This window comes from Vanessa cardui, chromosome 8 (assembly GCF_905220365.1).
Source record: "Vanessa cardui chromosome 8, ilVanCard2.1, whole genome shotgun sequence".
In the NCBI taxonomy this organism is placed as follows: domain Eukaryota; kingdom Metazoa; phylum Arthropoda; class Insecta; order Lepidoptera; family Nymphalidae; genus Vanessa; species Vanessa cardui.
The window spans coordinates 3,282,777-3,296,801 of record NC_061130.1 but is presented as its reverse complement, the minus strand read 5'-3'; the positions used below and the strand labels follow the sequence as shown (position 1 = coordinate 3,296,801).

General features: G+C 32.3%; 2 protein-coding genes and 1 non-coding gene across 3 annotated transcripts in view; 2 read left to right on the top strand and 1 right to left on the bottom strand.

Moving 5' to 3' along the window:
• Positions 1 to 6,366, bottom strand: part of LOC124531909 (DNA-binding protein D-ETS-6-like) — a 31,573-nt gene extending 25,207 nt beyond the window's left edge. The window contains exons 1-3 of the mRNA XM_047106478.1: positions 6,101 to 6,366; positions 2,284 to 2,426; positions 1,743 to 1,878 (exon numbers count right to left, since the gene is read on the bottom strand). Coding sequence (XP_046962434.1) covers positions 1,743 to 1,878; positions 2,284 to 2,426; positions 6,101 to 6,170 — 349 coding nt within the window. The 5' untranslated portion in view covers positions 6,171 to 6,366. The remainder of the gene's footprint in view (positions 1 to 1,742; positions 1,879 to 2,283; positions 2,427 to 6,100) is intronic.
• Positions 6,367 to 6,900: 534 nt separating this feature from the next.
• Positions 6,901 to 6,982, top strand: Trnas-uga. The gene has a single exon. It is a non-coding gene; the product is annotated as a tRNA-Ser (tRNA).
• A 4,025-nt stretch (positions 6,983 to 11,007) lies between these two features.
• Positions 11,008 to 12,700, top strand: LOC124531822 (trafficking protein particle complex subunit 4). Its single transcript, XM_047106359.1, has 4 exons — positions 11,008 to 11,277; positions 11,346 to 11,437; positions 11,823 to 12,009; positions 12,089 to 12,700. Exons 1-4 carry the CDS (start codon positions 11,103 to 11,105, stop codon positions 12,286 to 12,288), a joined length of 654 nt encoding a protein of 217 aa, XP_046962315.1. The 5' UTR covers positions 11,008 to 11,102; the 3' UTR covers positions 12,289 to 12,700.
• The last annotated feature ends 1,325 nt before the right edge of the window (positions 12,701 to 14,025 follow it).

Genomic DNA, 14,025 nt, shown 5'->3' with positions numbered 1-14,025 from the left:
AAATATCGACCTTAAAGATTCAGATGCAACTTAACTTACATATTTTCATATTTAATTGATGTCGAGAAAATGTTAACAATCTTTTTTTTTAATCGTGACACCTAGTCATAAATTTGCCTGTATTATATATTATAAATGTTTTCTTCTTCATTAATTTTAAATAAATTATTTTTAAATGTATATAAAATAAAACATCATGTACAAAAAACAAGTATTTTTCCCTTGATGGGATTAATTTAATTTAATACTAGCAGGCTTCGCTCACGTTTTATTTGTTGATAGTCTGGTGTTACGTATTAAAAAGAAATATATGTTTTCGTCCTTGGGATACAAGCTGGTGGTTTAGCTGTAAAAGCCGCATTATCAATAATATTAACAAAAACGGAATAAAAAAGAAACAAATATAATAAAATAAATATAATCGTAAGTTCTCAGAGCACTACACAAACATTACTATACTGTATACAATAAAGTATAATTCAATTTATTAAATAAAAATTTACGTACCTACGTCATATTTTAAATACGTATGTTAAAATTCGATTGAAAAAAGCGGTCTATATTTAAGATTTAAGATTAACTATTTAAGATTTCATTTCGATTAACGTTTTTCGCTTTCCATATCCAATAACGTAGTACTAGAGCTTTAATCATGTGAGTTTTAATACTGGTCAACATGACAAGATTATAGAGGCGGCATGTGCCGTAGATATACAAGTTACACAATATATTTTATTCGGAGTATTGCCCTGAGTCAGAGGCGCGCGGTGCGCCAGATGAATAGGCCGCGACCGCGCCGCCGGCGGAGTAAGATGCATGACTCATGTAGCGCCTCCATTCATAATTTTCGACTATCGGAAGTTCGATTATGTTTTTATAGGTAGTGAGTTATACGAGCCTCGACGTAAGGACTACTTACCCGCTTTTATTCAGGAAACATCTTTCGGTCGATTTATTGATATATTTATAGTTACAATATTGATTTTCTTTTTTTTTCAGGTAAAAAAGAATAACTGTTTGAAAATAAATCTTCGTAAAATGCATTCAAACATGCGTGTTTTTATTGTCAAATTTGACGACCACGGTCGAATTATGATCACTGCGCGAACATATGACTTGTAAACACTCTTATATGTGAGATTATTTTTTTTTTACATATATATTTTTAAGTATATTATTATTATTATTATATTTTTATATTTATTTGATATATATGATTTTACTATTTATTTGTCGATATGTTAAAATGTATTAATAGTTTTACATTCGCTTTCGATAAAGCGATTCAAACAGCCTTTGTGGTTTTCCAATTAGTATTTTTATCATTTTAGAGTCAGATTATGCGGTGAGTCATTTTGTTATTTACTTTAACACTACATTTCATCAAAGCATGATCCATTGACAATAAGAAAGATAAAATCTCAGGATGGAAAGAGTTATAGTTATAGTGTACTGTTACTGTTTATAGTTAATTAAAAATACATAATTATGGAATTATATCATTTGTTAAACCGAGCAATCATTTTGTAGAGCGAATTTGGTTAAAAACGTCTGGAAAATGTGCGAAGGGATTCGCTTAGTGGCGGAATAAACGTTTCATCCCATTATAAACAAAACGTTCTATTCTTACATCACAGTGTGGTTAATTTTAAATGATAAAAGACGAGTTTAATATTTAGATGTTACTTGGAGATCACACGAAGTCGTTTATTCTTAATTTAAAATATTTAATGCAGACTCACGTTCAGGAACAGAGTTCGTAGAGGGCGCCTGATGCTCTGGCAGAGGCGGTGGGGGCGGACGACCCTTGGCAGTCGCGTTGGCGTGCTGGAGGTAAGCGTGAAAGATGCGCGCCGCCTGAGAGTTGCCACTGCATACCTAAAATTACATTACACATATTATAATTTAAAACCAATATATGTGGCAAATACTCTAGCCAATTATGCAGGCGGTAATACAGTTCAAAAGGGTGCGAACAAATTATACTTAATAGCAGTTAATTTGTAGATTAACATCCACGTTTAAATACTTTCGATGCACAAGAGTGTTACAGTACCAACTTCGCTATTCCGACTTCAACTAAGACCCAAGACAATATAGAAAATTAGTGAACTTTTTCTACATTGACTCGGCTAGGAATTGAACCCGGGAGTGACGTACCCATGAAAACTGTACTGTAGCTGTACATACTACTCAACCATGGAGGTCGTCAAATATTTTCGACCTATCTCAAGTTCAAGCCCTTAACACAATCTATTTATGTATGTAGTATGTTCAACTGACCTGAAGCCAGTTGTCCTCGGTGAGGGCGAGTAGCGCAGGGCCGGTGGCGGGCAGGAGGTGTCGGCGCGGTGCGGGCACGCTGAAAGTACGGGAAACCCAACGCACACATCGCACCACGTCAACCTGCTTCCATTGTTCCGGATCTAAAGGTGACATGACACATACATATATAATAGGCTATTTGACTGGTTTTTAAAATCCATTTTATATTATTTAGTAGAGGTTATATGAACCCAATAAAAGTTTATTTTTTATTTCTAGTATATATTTGCCGAAAAATACCATATTAAAAATTCCATATTTAAATAGTGCGCGAAAACGGTGTCGGTGTCGGTGACGTCACTTGCCTGTATTTTAATTTGTAGTACATATAGATTCAGGAGCGTTTTGTGTCACGTGACAAACGTTTAAAAATGCATTTTTATTTATGGATTTTTGAATAAATTACGTATTATTTTCAACTTTCGTTAATAAATGGTCACTTTTTTTCTCATAATATATTACTGATTACTGCAATAATAGACACATTACTTTTCGCATTGTCAAATAGCCCATTGTAATTAACTAACTTGACAGTATTTTTAAATGATGAAATTAATTAACTACTGACTTTCTTGCCGGTTCTTCTCGGTAGAATCTACTATCCGAACCGGTGGTAGCTTCACTTAAAACAATTGTTAAATGAAGATTCAAAAGTACTTGTAAAAACCGACTCTACTTGAATAAAATATAGGATATATTATTATTATATATTTAAATTGATTGATTTCACAAATCTATATACCTAATATACCTGGAACTAAGTGTGACAGCGTACTTGTAAATAAAATAGTACTTACATATTTGAAGATGATCTTTCCTTATAATTGAGTATTCGGTTTTTGATATCCTGATTATACAGTTAAATACATTTCAAACTTACATCACATACTACCCAGGACAAATGATATTTTATTTTAATAGAAAAGTACATGTCAAAAATCAATCAATAAAGTCGTCGTAATAAACTTTATTTTAAACGCACAACTCGTTAGACCTTAATGCGTAATAAGTGCGCCTTAGTTCACAAAGTCCTCCTGGATAGTAAGAAAGATTTGAATTGTATTTAAAATATTTATTGAAGTATAACAATTAGACAAGACTTTATATATCAAAATGTATTCAAATACTCCTGTTCCTTACGTATAAACCTACTTGTACATTATAATTATCCTCCTGCCCTTATCCCAATTAACTTGGGGTCAGCATATCTTTTTCTTCGATGCTTCCCTGTCTGAGGTCATCTCACAAGTAACATTCTTTCCGGCCATTTCATCTTTCACACAATCCATCCATGCGTTTTATTGGTCTTCCTATGTATCCATCCACATTCATGCTCAAAACCTTCCTCACAATAAGTTCCTCATTTTTCCGCATAACATATCCATGCCTACTTGTATAACCGACGCCTTTCCTTGAAATGTACATTTTCATTATATCCTTTACAAAAAAAAATTAACAAGCAGTTTCGCCGAAACTATTTAATACAGAGTTGATAGAATCTTTTCATTCTACGAAAACCATTTCATTATTTCGTAGTTCTTCGACAAAAAACTGTCTTACAATTTGACGATATTATTAAAATACAACGAACCAATTCTACTAATATATAAAGATATGTTTCAGAATCTATTCCACTCAGACTTCGTATATTCCTCAAAAAAATAAACCATCTTCTTCGTAACTGAGGTCCAATTATACTTTTTATTTCACTTATGATACTATCCCTATTCCAATTTCGACAAATGACTTCGATCCAACTAACCGAACTGAAACTGAATGATTGTGTCAGGAGAATAGCACAACGGCATTACATTTCGGTTCGATTGTGCAAAAGCGACGATTTCGTAGTCCAATTGATGCCCAAAATTATTTTCAAAAACATCTGTTATGTCGAATATACATAAGCCTTATTTGTAGTTTTACTTTAAGCGACGGCAAAGAATCTCTACGACATCATAGAGTCGGCAAGTTAAAAAAATAATATAACCTCCAATTTTTATTGCAAGTATTAAAACAAAATGGCAATTTTTCTAATAGATATTTCATACATATATTTGTCTAACTGCTTTACTAACAGTTGGAAGGCCTCACTTTTGAACTGCTTGGGACCTTGATTTAATGTGGATCGACATTGATTGTTACTAACTTTTTGCGGTAATTAAGGGCATAATAATTAATCAATTTTTTAATAATTATTGGGATAGGGAGGGAAGACCTAGCAAAAGTTACACATATTTTTATACATTTTAGACAGAAAGGCTGACAAATGGACAGTGACAACGACGTTAACTGTCCTCATCATCAATACGTCCTTCCCTAATAAGATTTTTTCTAACAGATTTACAAATCGAATAGATTTACAAACTTTTCCTCCATGATCTTATTATTGTCCTTAACATGGCCAAAGCACACTTTAAAATTTAAATTAATACAATATATCCAAATCATTATTATCTTTAACTAGTGTATTGATATTTGATATTGGAAAGCAGAGTTTAAGGGACGATATAGAGTTAGATAAATAACATAACATTATTTTTGTAAATTTTAACATATCTTGTAAGAAGTTAATAAGACTAAAATAACTGACTAAAAGAAATGTTTGAATATTTAACTGCCAATATTTTCACCTTCTGTGATTTAGGTTTTTATAGAGAAAGCTTATACATATATGTATAATATATTGAATGAATGATGGATGATAATAATTGATGAGCAGTTTGTGTTTCTACAGTTTTAGACAATTTTTGGTTTGAAATATTTATAAAAGTTTTCTTTTTTTTTGTTTAATTTAGTGCACATATTCAAAGGTGCTTTTATGTGCCTACTTGAATACAGAATATTTTGATATTCAATATTTTGACGCACATTGGTTACTTTTTTATTTTGCTAAAAAATATTGAAAATCGCTAAATGTCTTCTATATCTTCATGTAATATTTTTATAAAATTGAGAATATGTAATGTATGTTATTGATAATATTTAAGTGAATCACAAAATTGCCGTAGACATTTTATGTCATTTATCTGTTACAGATTACTTACAATAATAAAAGATTTCTTCAAGATATTATGTAACTCTACGATATGATATATTACTCTGGATAAAGATAGTCTATAATTTTGAATCAAGAATATTCAAAAAAATATAGAAAATATTCTATTCCAAAGACAATTTTCTAAAAAAAAAATTGTAACAACCTCAAGATTACAAAAAATAATCCGTAAACATAGTTTGCTTAAAAATTTCAGCAAGTTCAAAAAATATATACAAATTTTTGAAATTGAATCAATTTCAATGCATAATTTCTTTGATTTTTTTCGGATATGAAACATTTAAATGAAGCCATTTAATGTCATTACAGATAGAAATAAAAATGATCATAAATAATTTTCAATATTCTGATGTCGTGGATCTCCATATCAGCTGTCATTGTCAATTAAATGCTTCTTTGATTTTGACATTCATTATAAATTTACAAATTATTGATACAAAATAATAACCTAAGTAGAGCTTTGACTATCAATCAGCAAGATTTTTGACTTTGTCTTTGACCTAATATAGGTAGTAGGTAATGTCTCCGGCGGCAATTATCGGCCTAACACATTATTAAACTTACATAAATTAATTTAGAAATCACATATTTTATATCAATAAACAGAAAAGTATTTTAAGACACGTTATAAAACAATTGAAAAATAAAATATCATGTGATTCAATTATGACAACAAACTATACTAAATGTTATATCACGACAAATAAAAATAAAATTTACCGGCGGGAACGGTTTCGTCCCCTGATTCGGAATCAGAGTCAGAGGGCGGCGTGGGGAGGGCGGGCTCCATACAAGCATTGCGAGGCGCCAGGGTTGCTGGGCACTGGGTCACGACACCACACACGACACTCGGCTCACTGTTTACCACCTGATCACTTAAACGGTAGCACCGATGGTCACCCTACCATGTCAGTGATTGCTATAGGCGGCGGCGCGACCTCTCATTGCTTTTTATTCGCCCGGCGCGTCAGCTGTGACGTCGTAGATTCGTCAGCGCTCAACGCGCACGCGTATGACGAGGAAAACGCATTCTGGGAAGCTGCGCCCGCGCTTATACTTCGCTCATTGTATATTGGCTTGTAACATTTATTAATTAGTCAAGTGTCTTTTGAATTCTACTGAATTGTGCTTCGAATTCGAGTTTCAAAGTATGACTTTATATAAAATATCAATAACGTATGAAAAGTTAAAAAGCAACATGAACATATCTCAGTCCCTTAAGAGCTAAAATAGCACTTACTATTTTTTATATATCTGAAAACTGAAGCATCGAATATGGATAAAAAATTACAAATATCTCTCCTCTCAAAAAAATAGCTTATATATTTTATATTTAAAATTTGAACTGAACCTTTTTCAATGTACTTTTATACAATTTGTAATTTATCACTAAACTAAGAAATAATAGAGTAATATTATACTTAATTGGTTTGTTAGATATAGGATAATGAGAAATACTCAGCTGAGTAAATAAAGATTTATTTCGTTTCAGATACGATAATTCATATGTAATACTCACAGCTGAGGTGTCCGAGTGGTTAAGGAGTTGGACTTGAAATCCAATGGGTTTTACCCGCGCAGGTTCGAATCCTGTCCTCAGCGTCGAATCATTTTGTCGTCAAAGCACGTTTATATGTGGCATACTTTGCTTTTTTTTATTTATTTTTTTGACATTTAATCTGATTTAATTTGTTTTTGTCCAGCATTGTTTAACCGCAATCTTATAAATATTTCAAAATACATTATATTGTAGAGGTCGCGGAAAAACCATCTTCACAAATTACAAAATCGGTACTATTGTATAATGTATGTATTTATAACAGGTACCTATTTTATTAATAACATTATATTTCCATATTCATTTAGTTATAATGAAATACTTGCCATTGTTTGCCTCATCGTCGCAATTGCGGTTTTTTTAAAGTACATAGTTTAATTTAGATCATTTGTTTTTTATAAAAAGTAAAAACAAAAAAAAACACTTACTAGGTACACGTACAATAACGTTTTACTATGAAATCTTAATTAAGCAATGACATAATATTTAAGCCATTACAAGCCAAGCAATCTCTCAGTCGGTACATTCAACGTCGGTACGTACGTACTCGGATTTTTTCCTATGTGCTTATTAAAATATCTTAAATTAGATGTATGTTAATTGCAAAAGACAATTAATTAACGAAAAAATGCTTAAAAACTACATCTACGATTTAAGAAAATTACATATTAAATAAAATAAATTTTGGGAGGTTAGGTCAACTTTTTTTTAAAGATTTATGATTCCATAGACACCAGCGATCACAATTACAGTCTTATTGTATTACAATAATTAACTTTAGTCCAAATAGATTTCGCTTGCGAATATGACCTTTCTGTGGGTATAATAGTTTCGTATAATAACTAATATTTTTTACTGTTCTAATTTCGATTTTGGCTTTGAATAGTTTTCTGTACTATTTACCTTAACACATACATTTTTATAACTCTATTTACCTTATGTATATATATTAGGTATATAGAAGTGAAGTAATTTTCAATTAATTACGAGTGCGTATAAAACTTAGAGCCATCTCTGGGCTACGGAGTCCAATCTTTGTCGATATAAATACTAGTCAAAATTAAGTTACAACAATAATCTCTCAATATGATTGATCGCAGATGATTTTTTAATACTTTTAGTAATTGATGCATACATTTAAAAATATAAAAATTGATAAAATTTGACTAACAACACGAATGATTCACTACACTCAATATGATAAGACAATCACTTGTATTTGGTAAATATAACAATATCTAATTCTGTATCAAGCGTGACTCACCATCACAAAAGCTTAAATTCGTTATATTAGTGTCGTCTTATCTATAATTTAAGCGATTTCTTAAATAAGATATAATAATGATAATACTCTCTTAAATTACATAGTATAAACGAAGTCGCTTACCGCTGTCTGTCTGTCCCTGTGCATGCTTACAACAACAACAACAACAGCCTGTAAATTCCCACTGCTGGGCTAAAGGCCTTCTCTCCCTTTGAGGAGAAGGTTTGGAACATATTCCACCACGCTGTTACAATGCAGGATGGTGGAATACATATGTGGCAGAATTTCTATGAAATTTGTCACATGCAGGTTTCCTCACGATGTTTTCCTTCACCGCTGAGCACGAGATGAATTATAAAGTCAAATTAAGCACATGAATCAGCGGTGCTTGCCTGGGTTTGAACCAATCGCAATCATCGGTTAAGATGCACGCGTTCTAACCACTGGGCCATATCGACTCTGTGCATGCTTGGATCTTTAAAATTACACAACGGATTTTGATGTTTTTTTTAATAGATAATTGATCCAAGAAAAAGTTTTATATGTTTAAAACATGTACAATATAGTAGAAAAACACTAATTATTTAAGAGGTTTCTAATGCGATGTCGTACTATACCATCAATCCTTATCCAATACTAGTACCAGTACCTACCTTAAGTATGGATATTGTGCATTTCATATAGATCAATAAAGGCTTTTACAGGATGTCATTTAAATGAATATTTCCGAAGGTATTACATATAAAAAGCCATGAATTTTGTATATGATGAATTTCTGTATGTTAATCTTATGAATATTTAGTATCAGTATTGGACTCGCGCGAAGCCGAAGTGTGTCGCTAGTATGTAATAAACACAATGGCGTAACTATCGTAGGGCAGGCGGTGCAGTGCACCAGGGCCCCCGAGCTCAGGGGGCCCTCTAAACTAAATCTTAAGCTTCTTTAAGGGTAATTATTAGTTAGAGAGGGATGGGAAAGAGTGGGTGAAGGCCTGATTCTTTTTCAGTGCACCGGGGCCTTTCCTCAACCAGCTACGCCACTGAATAAACACATTAATATTAAGCGTTATTATCTATACATTTTATTGATACTTTTTTATCTGTGGCTTAGTAACAAATGATCGTATATACAATTAGTTCCAAAACATTGTTGGAATTATTTTTTATGTGGTATTCGTATACTTAACAGAGAAATGTTCTGTTGTAGATGATCGCAGCAACCAAAATCTTTGGACAATGTCTATTTTCAAGAAAGATTATAATTTTTTTAGGCTGAACAATAAATGTGAACACACTCATAATACGAAGGAACGTTCCGAAATTAACAGAAATAATTTAGACGAAGAAATAGTTTACGTTTATATATACAACCTAAAGACAATTTTACTGACTCGACTCTGAGTTTAAACCTTCAAGTTTCGTGATCTTATAATATATCCAAAGGCATAATGTGTTCATATGAAAATACGGTGACGATATTGACGTATCTATGTATGTTCAGTGTGTTAACATAATCAGTCAAATCGTAATCATAGATAAAACATGAATTTAAGTGCACACCTACTTGATTGTTAGATATCGGTAGGCTTACTTTGAAATTTTCGACCACGTTGAGCTTTCTCAACCATTATGAAAAATAAATCTTGTTGCCGTTGTTGCAAAATGAACAAGCATATAAAAAATTGAAGTTATTGAATTTTTATTGAAATAATTTTTTTGCTATTTTTCTCTCATGATTCATATCAGAAAAATGTCTGCAATAGAAATTGAAAGCATATTTCTGAATGTAACTATTTTTTTTTTACATAAAAAAAAATTTACCATTAAATGAAAAGCTGATCTGTATTTGAAAGAGCGATTGCTCAGAGTTGTCTCTACCCTCAGACCTTAGAGTAGTGATGAAATAGGCTTTCAAATATAAATCAGAGTTTCAGGTACTAAATCGGTGGCTGAGTTAGATCTTGATTTTTTATTCCTTGTCGGTACAAGTCACCCATGTATCACAGAAATCTCGTGACTTAAAATAGTTATATAGGTATATAAGTAAATCATAATTAAACCTAGCTACTCTACATATGATGTCCATTTAAACACTGCCACCGTTTCCTGACAAATAATTATAAAATCAAAATGAAAATAAACTTTATTCCCGTAGGCCTTTACAAGCACTTTTGAATCGTCATTTTACAATCAAGTGAAGCTACCACCGGTTCGGAAAGTAGATTCTACCGAGAAGAACTGGCAAGAAATTCAGTAGTTACTCTTTTTCAACATTTAAAAAATACAAAGTCATGTTAGTTAATACATTTATTTAAATTAATTTATCTTGCTTGAAAGTCAACAGGTATTAACTTCACGCTTTTTTATCATCTATAAAATCTTGTATCGAATAATATGCTTTTTTTACCAATGTATTTTTTTTAACTATTTGAATTTAAGAAACGGCAAAGTTAAAAATGTCTGCGTATTTTATTATAGAAACGGATACCTTGCCCCAAGAAGGATTTATTGACTTTGCGGAGTCGGAAACTTGGCGTTATAAACTTATCCTTACTCCTAGTGCACATACAATGATTATCATTGATTTTATCAAAGTAATCAATGTGTAGAATACATAATATTGTTATAAATATACTGTGACGCAACAGCGAGTATTCCTACTTTGTTAAAAACATCCCGAAGAGTCTCTATTTTCAAGATTAGCCCGAGTGAAAAATGAATCAAAAAAAAATTGCTAAGTACATTGGAACGTAATTCATACTTGACGTTTCGTCATTTGACAGTTAGTATCAATTAGTAATCAGTTGTAATCTGTCAGATTAGAAGTACGAAGAAACATATTTGTTTGTGTTTATAAAATAAATATTTTGTCTTAAAAACTGTATGAAAAAAAATTAAAAATGGTAATCTACGGAGTTTATATCGTTAGTAAATCAGGCGGTTTAATATATAACTATGATCATAATATTCCGAAAGTAGAAACTGAAAAAACTTTCGGGTTTCCTTTAGATATCAAACTAGAATATGAAAATAAGAAAGTTGTAGTTGTTTTTGGCCAAAGAGACGGTATAAATGGTAAGTTCTCTTTAGACAGTATTTATCTATTGACCGTGTTTATTTTAATAGCGTTGATTTAATTTCAGTCGGTCACGTCCTCCTATCAGTAAACGGCTCACCAGTCAACGGCCGAACCACAGAAGACGGCAAAGACGTATTCGACGTTATAGAACAAAAGGTATCTTTATTAGTTACATGACTAATAATCTTAAATTTTTCCCAAATTGATATCTATATATTTTTATATATATGGTATAAGTTGGCGGACGAGTATATGGGCCACCTGATGGTAAGTGGTCACCATCACATCATAGACAATGACGCTGTAAGAAATATTTCTTATATTGTCAATGTGCCACCAACCTTGGGAACTAAGATGTTATATCCCTCGTGTCTGTTGTTACACTGGCTCACTCATTCTTCAAACCGAAACAAAACAATACTGAGTACTGTTATTTAGCAGTAAAATAACTGATGAGTGGGTTATACCCACCCAGACGGACTTGCACATAGCCCTACCATCAATATTATTAGTAAATAATTGACTTATTTTTACATTTCAGGAAAGTTATCCTCTAAGTTTGAAGTTTGGACGGCCTCGAGCCACAACCAATGAAAAGATTGTTTTAGCGAGTATGTTCTACCCACTATTTGCACTAGCAAGTCAACTTAGTCCTGTCCCTAAATCTTCAGGAATCGAGATTCTTACAGCAGACTCATTCAAACTATCATGTTTCCAAACATTAACAGGTACGTATGCTTACATTACAATTATCTGCCAAATTTAACACAATTTAATGAAAATAATTCTATTTAAATATTTCTCCAGGTGTGAAGTTCATAGTGGTAACTGATCCCAACATGCAGGGGCCTGATGTAGTGCTTAAAAGAATATATGAGCTGTACTCCGACTATGCTCTGAAAAATCCCTTCTATTCCTTGGAAATGCCGATACGCTGTGAGCTGTTTGACACGTCATTGCATACACTACTTGAATTAGTTGAGAAATCTGGAACTGCCAATTTATAACTGACTTGATGTGTATAGAATTAAAATAAGACTATTAAATGTGTTTGTATATTGAAAGGAAATAGATGCTGTGAAAAACAATGCAATATTAATTTGTTTGCTCCTCATTATGGAATAATTATATTATAATAATTTTGCTATTGAAACATGTTTAATAACTTTAAGTTTTGTTTAGTTTTAATTCTGCAACAACCTTATTCTGTTTCCATTGTACACATACTTGCTATCAGCAGTGTAACTTATCTGAGGTGGTATTATGCTTAAAGTAATCTTCATTTGAGGTACTAGTTGTATTACCAAAATATGAGCAAGAAATTAATTTAAGCTATTATTTTATTTGTATGTTTAGCTTATGTTAAGATATGTTACTGTTATGTATATAAAGTGTATTAAATATATTTGATCTATTGATATAGTGTGAGTTTTATATAAATTGAACCGAAAGTATTATACACTTAACGACTGACTTGAAAGTTTGAGACGATGTATTTCATCACATTTTTAACTATAAATAGTTTTACATTTAATTCAACACTATAATGCCACATGTCTGAATGACGAATCAAATGTTCTTTTACTAACCTATTTGTATATATAAAAAAGTTTGGATTACAAATTTCTAGTTAATTTTCAGCTCAATATTTTTTTAGAGTACTAATAATACTATTATAAAGATTTATAAGCTATGTAGGTTTATGTAAATAATTGGGTATACACACATAGAACAATAAAACACATAAATTTTTACGATAAAAAATTTATTGATATATAATAATTATTTATAACAATCGCCACCTTCTACTCTATGCTAACGTTAGGTTATTTATTATCGATCGCTCTTTGTACTTCTACACACGACACTCACGCAACTATCGTCTGATATTTGGTACGAACTCTTACTCGAACTCCGGACGCCGTCTCGACAAGCCGGCGGACATTGCCCCGTTCTAAAACCATGGTTCGAATCGATGCTAATTTATATTGTGCCGGGAAATTTAGGAAATACTCTAAAATCACAGATTGTAAATTCGGTAAATAGGCCTCGATGGACTCTTCAAATTTTTCTTAGGTGAGTTTGTTCGTATGTGGGAGTGTGGTGTGTATGTATGGTCCCGGAGTTCGTAACAATTAAAGCGTTAAATCAACGAATACAAATATCTATCTCGAATTACTGACAGCGTGATATCCTGTGAGGGCGGCGCGGGGGTGGTGGACGCTGAGGGCGGCGAATGGTGACATTCAAACCTTACAATTTAGGCATTATGTACATACAACTAAATAAGATAACAAGTCATTATCATTCGGACGTTTCGTGACGGTCCTTGCAACGGCCCGCCGGCAGACAACCTCGAGAGAGATTCAGTGTTAGTAGTGGTGGTGGTGGTGCAACCGTCGATAGCTATAGTACAGTCTTAAATTATTATTCTAAGTTCGTTCCGGTGACCGACTTTATATTAAATCACTTAACGCACTAATACATAACACCGTTAGAGCTATAGTATTGCATTCAAAGATATCACTCCAAGCTCGAGTGCTCGCTCGCTAACTTATAAAACCAATCCTCAATAGACATCTCATATATCTTCAATAGCAATAAGGCCGATGCACACTAGCGAAACGTTGCAGCTAACAGCTAGTGTGCATCGAGCCTTACGTCGGAAGCTACTGTGACGGCTTGAAGGCTTATTCTCATAATTAACCAAACATACTAAAAAACGTCATTGTCTCAATTATCAA

Excerpts from the sequence above, each read along its gene's own strand:
- LOC124531822 (XM_047106359.1), top strand. The coding sequence starts at position 11,103 with ATGGTAATCTACGGAGTTTATATCGTTAGTAAATCAGGCGGTTTAATA. Across the intron at positions 11,278-11,345 it reads CCAAAGAGACGGTATAAATG|TCGGTCACGTCCTCCTATCA; the intron begins GTAAGTTCTCTT and ends ATTTAATTTCAG. Across the intron at positions 12,010-12,088 it reads ATGTTTCCAAACATTAACAG|GTGTGAAGTTCATAGTGGTA; the intron begins GTACGTATGCTT and ends ATATTTCTCCAG.